Genomic DNA, 2,582 nt, shown 5'->3' on the forward strand with positions numbered 1-2,582 from the left:
GGCGTTTGGAGCAGCCGGGCGGCTCCAGTCGGCTCTCGAACCCCGCTCGCAGCCCGCCCCCGCGCCCGCCCCCGCGCCCGCCCCACGGTTGCCCTCGCCGGGCGGGAGGCGGGGCCGCCAGCTCACCTGGCTGTTTGGGGCGGGGACGCCCGAAACCTGGGGGGACCGAGGCGGCGGTTGCACCCCGGGTGCTGGAGAGGGGCTCGTCCTGGGGGCCGGGCCGGAGCTCCCACCCCTCCGCGTTGCCCCCACCCCCGCAACGCCCGGGCCCTCCCTCGGCTCGCTTGCGCTCTCCCTCCCTCTCCTCCCTTCCTTCGTTCCCTCCCTCCGAGCTCAATTGCTCAAGCTGCTTCCTTCCCCAAAGCCAGCGCCAGTTCCTCTCGGTGGGGCCCGGGAAGGGCAGCCGACGCTAGACATTGGGACCGCCGTGGCGGCCGGACCATGGCCGAGCCCCGAGGGGCCGCCAAGCCGGCCCCCAAGGCCTCCTTCGCACCGACCAAGCTGAGCCCGCGGAGCGCCCCGCAGCCCCGCCCCTCGAGAGTGGACGCCGGCAGCCTGAGCAGGTACCGGGACAACGCCGCCGCCTCCAGGGAGCCCCCTTTCCTTGGCGCGTTGATGCCCTCGGGAACAGGCTCGGCGCGCCGGCGGGGAACGCGGCTGGAGCTGCTGGGGCTGCAGGGAGCGGCTCCCGCCGGGTGGTTGTCCGAGGAGCGCCTGGAGGAGCAGTCCCCGGGCGGGCCGAACGGACCGGGCGGTAGCGGGCTGTGCCTGGAGCCCCGGGAGCACGCGTGGATACTGGCGGCCGCCGAAGGCCGCTTTGAGGCGCTGCAGGAGCTGCTGGAGGCCGAGCCGGGGCTACTGCTGCGGGGCGACCCTATCACGGGCTACTCGGTGCTGCACTGGCTGGCCAAGCACGGGCGCCACGAGGAACTCATCCTAGTGCACGACTTCGCCCGGCGCCAGGGGCTGCGGTTCGACGTGAGCGCCCCGGGTAGCGGCGGCCTCACGCCCCTACACCTGGCGGCCCTGCAGGGCCATGAAATGGTCATCAAGGTGCTGGTGGGCGCCTTGGGAGCTGACCCCATGCGCCGCGACCACAGCGGCCACCGGGCCTGTCACTACCTGAGGCCCGACGCGCCCTGGAGCCTGCGGGAGCTGTTGGGGGCCGAGGACTGGGAGAGGGCAGGCGGCCGAGACTGGGACCGTAACAACGCCAACAACAACAGCAGCAGCAGCGGCGCCGCCGCGTGGACGCTGAGACGCGCCCCGAGCGCAGTGGGCACGCAGGTCGTGGAGAAGACGGCCAGAGCGGCGGCGGCGCCAACCAAGGGGAAAGACTCCGTGGGCAGCCGGGTGGCGCAAATTCAAGGCTTTCTCCGCCATATGTTCCCCTTCTTCCAGGACCGTTGAAGGCGACGGAGACTGGAGAGCGTGGAGGGACCCCGACGCAGCGACGAGGCCTCTGTCCCGGGTGGTCCCGCGACCTGCCCCCCCCCCCACACCATGGGGAGGCGCCTGGGACTCAGCTCGAGCCGCAGCCAAGGGCGCTGGGCCTGCCAGGAGCAGACCCCCTCGGTGTGGGTCTCCTACTACACCGGCCAAGAGACACTGGAACCAGGCACCAAGCGGTCCTTGTGCCGAGTCCCCAAACTGCAGGATTTAGGAGTTCGGTGCAGAAGCTTGGGACAAGGAAAGTTATGCTTCCAGTAGCCTTTTCTTGGCAGGCAGAAGCTCTGGGTTTATTAGGAAACATTTGCTAGAAGAATGAGATAAGACTGTAAACCAGTGAACCAGAGGAAGTCTAACTGCAGGCCTGACTTAGCTATTAATAAGTTATTTTGGGGGATGAACCAGCCCTTGTCAACCTGCTCCGGAGACAAGCAGGGCTTACGGGTAGGGGACCCTTTCTAAAGTATCCCCAATGACTTCTTTAGCATATTAAAATGGAATGTTTTCCTTTTACATGATAAAGCTGTCATTTGAGTGACTTTTTTTTTTCATTAACCACCAAGGGAGAAGCTCCCTGTGTTTGCAGGGAGGAGGTCCAGAACAGACTCTGGAGGTCCAGAACAGACTCTGGACCTCACTCTCAAGAGAAAGTGGCCAAGCTGTACACCAAAGGAGCTACTTTCACCTTGGCTCTGAGTAGAAACACACTGTTTACCTGTCTCCCAGACTCTTTGGCATCTAGGTCTGGCCTCCTGTGAGTCTCAGTCCAGAGGAGCTATCTGCAGGGAGGTGTGTGTGTTTGTGTGTGTGTGTGTGTTGCTCAGTCATGTCCAACTCTTTGCAACCCTGTGGACTATAGCCTTCCATGCTTTCAGTCCATGGAATCCTCCAGGCCAGAATACTGGAGTGGGTTGCCATTTCCTTCTCCATGAAGGAAGTAGAGGGGAAGTAAAAGGAAAAAGCTTCCAGATATTTTTTTCTAATATTTCCTGGTGAGTCATGAATTTACCTTGACTTCTGCCCTCCAGTGAGACACACCCCTTGGCACTTGTCTCCAAGAGAGGGCTTTAATCATCAGCATTGCGGATTTCTTTTAATTTTATTTAATATGTAAGTTGTAGTTTGGAAAATTG

At 62.5% G+C, this 2,582-nt stretch overlaps 1 protein-coding gene across 1 annotated transcript; it reads left to right on the plus strand.

The window, feature by feature from the left end:
• The first annotated feature begins 202 nt into the window (after positions 1-202).
• On the plus strand, positions 203-1,960 carry SOWAHD (sosondowah ankyrin repeat domain family member D). Its single transcript, XM_040265155.1, has one exon. It carries the CDS (start codon positions 442-444, stop codon positions 1,408-1,410), a length of 969 nt encoding a protein of 322 aa, XP_040121089.1. The 5' UTR covers positions 203-441; the 3' UTR covers positions 1,411-1,960.
• Positions 1,961-2,582: the final 622 nt, after the last annotated feature.

This window comes from Oryx dammah, unplaced genomic scaffold, assembly GCF_014754425.2.
Source record: "Oryx dammah isolate SB20612 unplaced genomic scaffold, SCBI_Odam_1.1 HiC_scaffold_23, whole genome shotgun sequence".
Lineage (NCBI taxonomy): Eukaryota > Metazoa > Chordata > Mammalia > Artiodactyla > Bovidae > Oryx > Oryx dammah.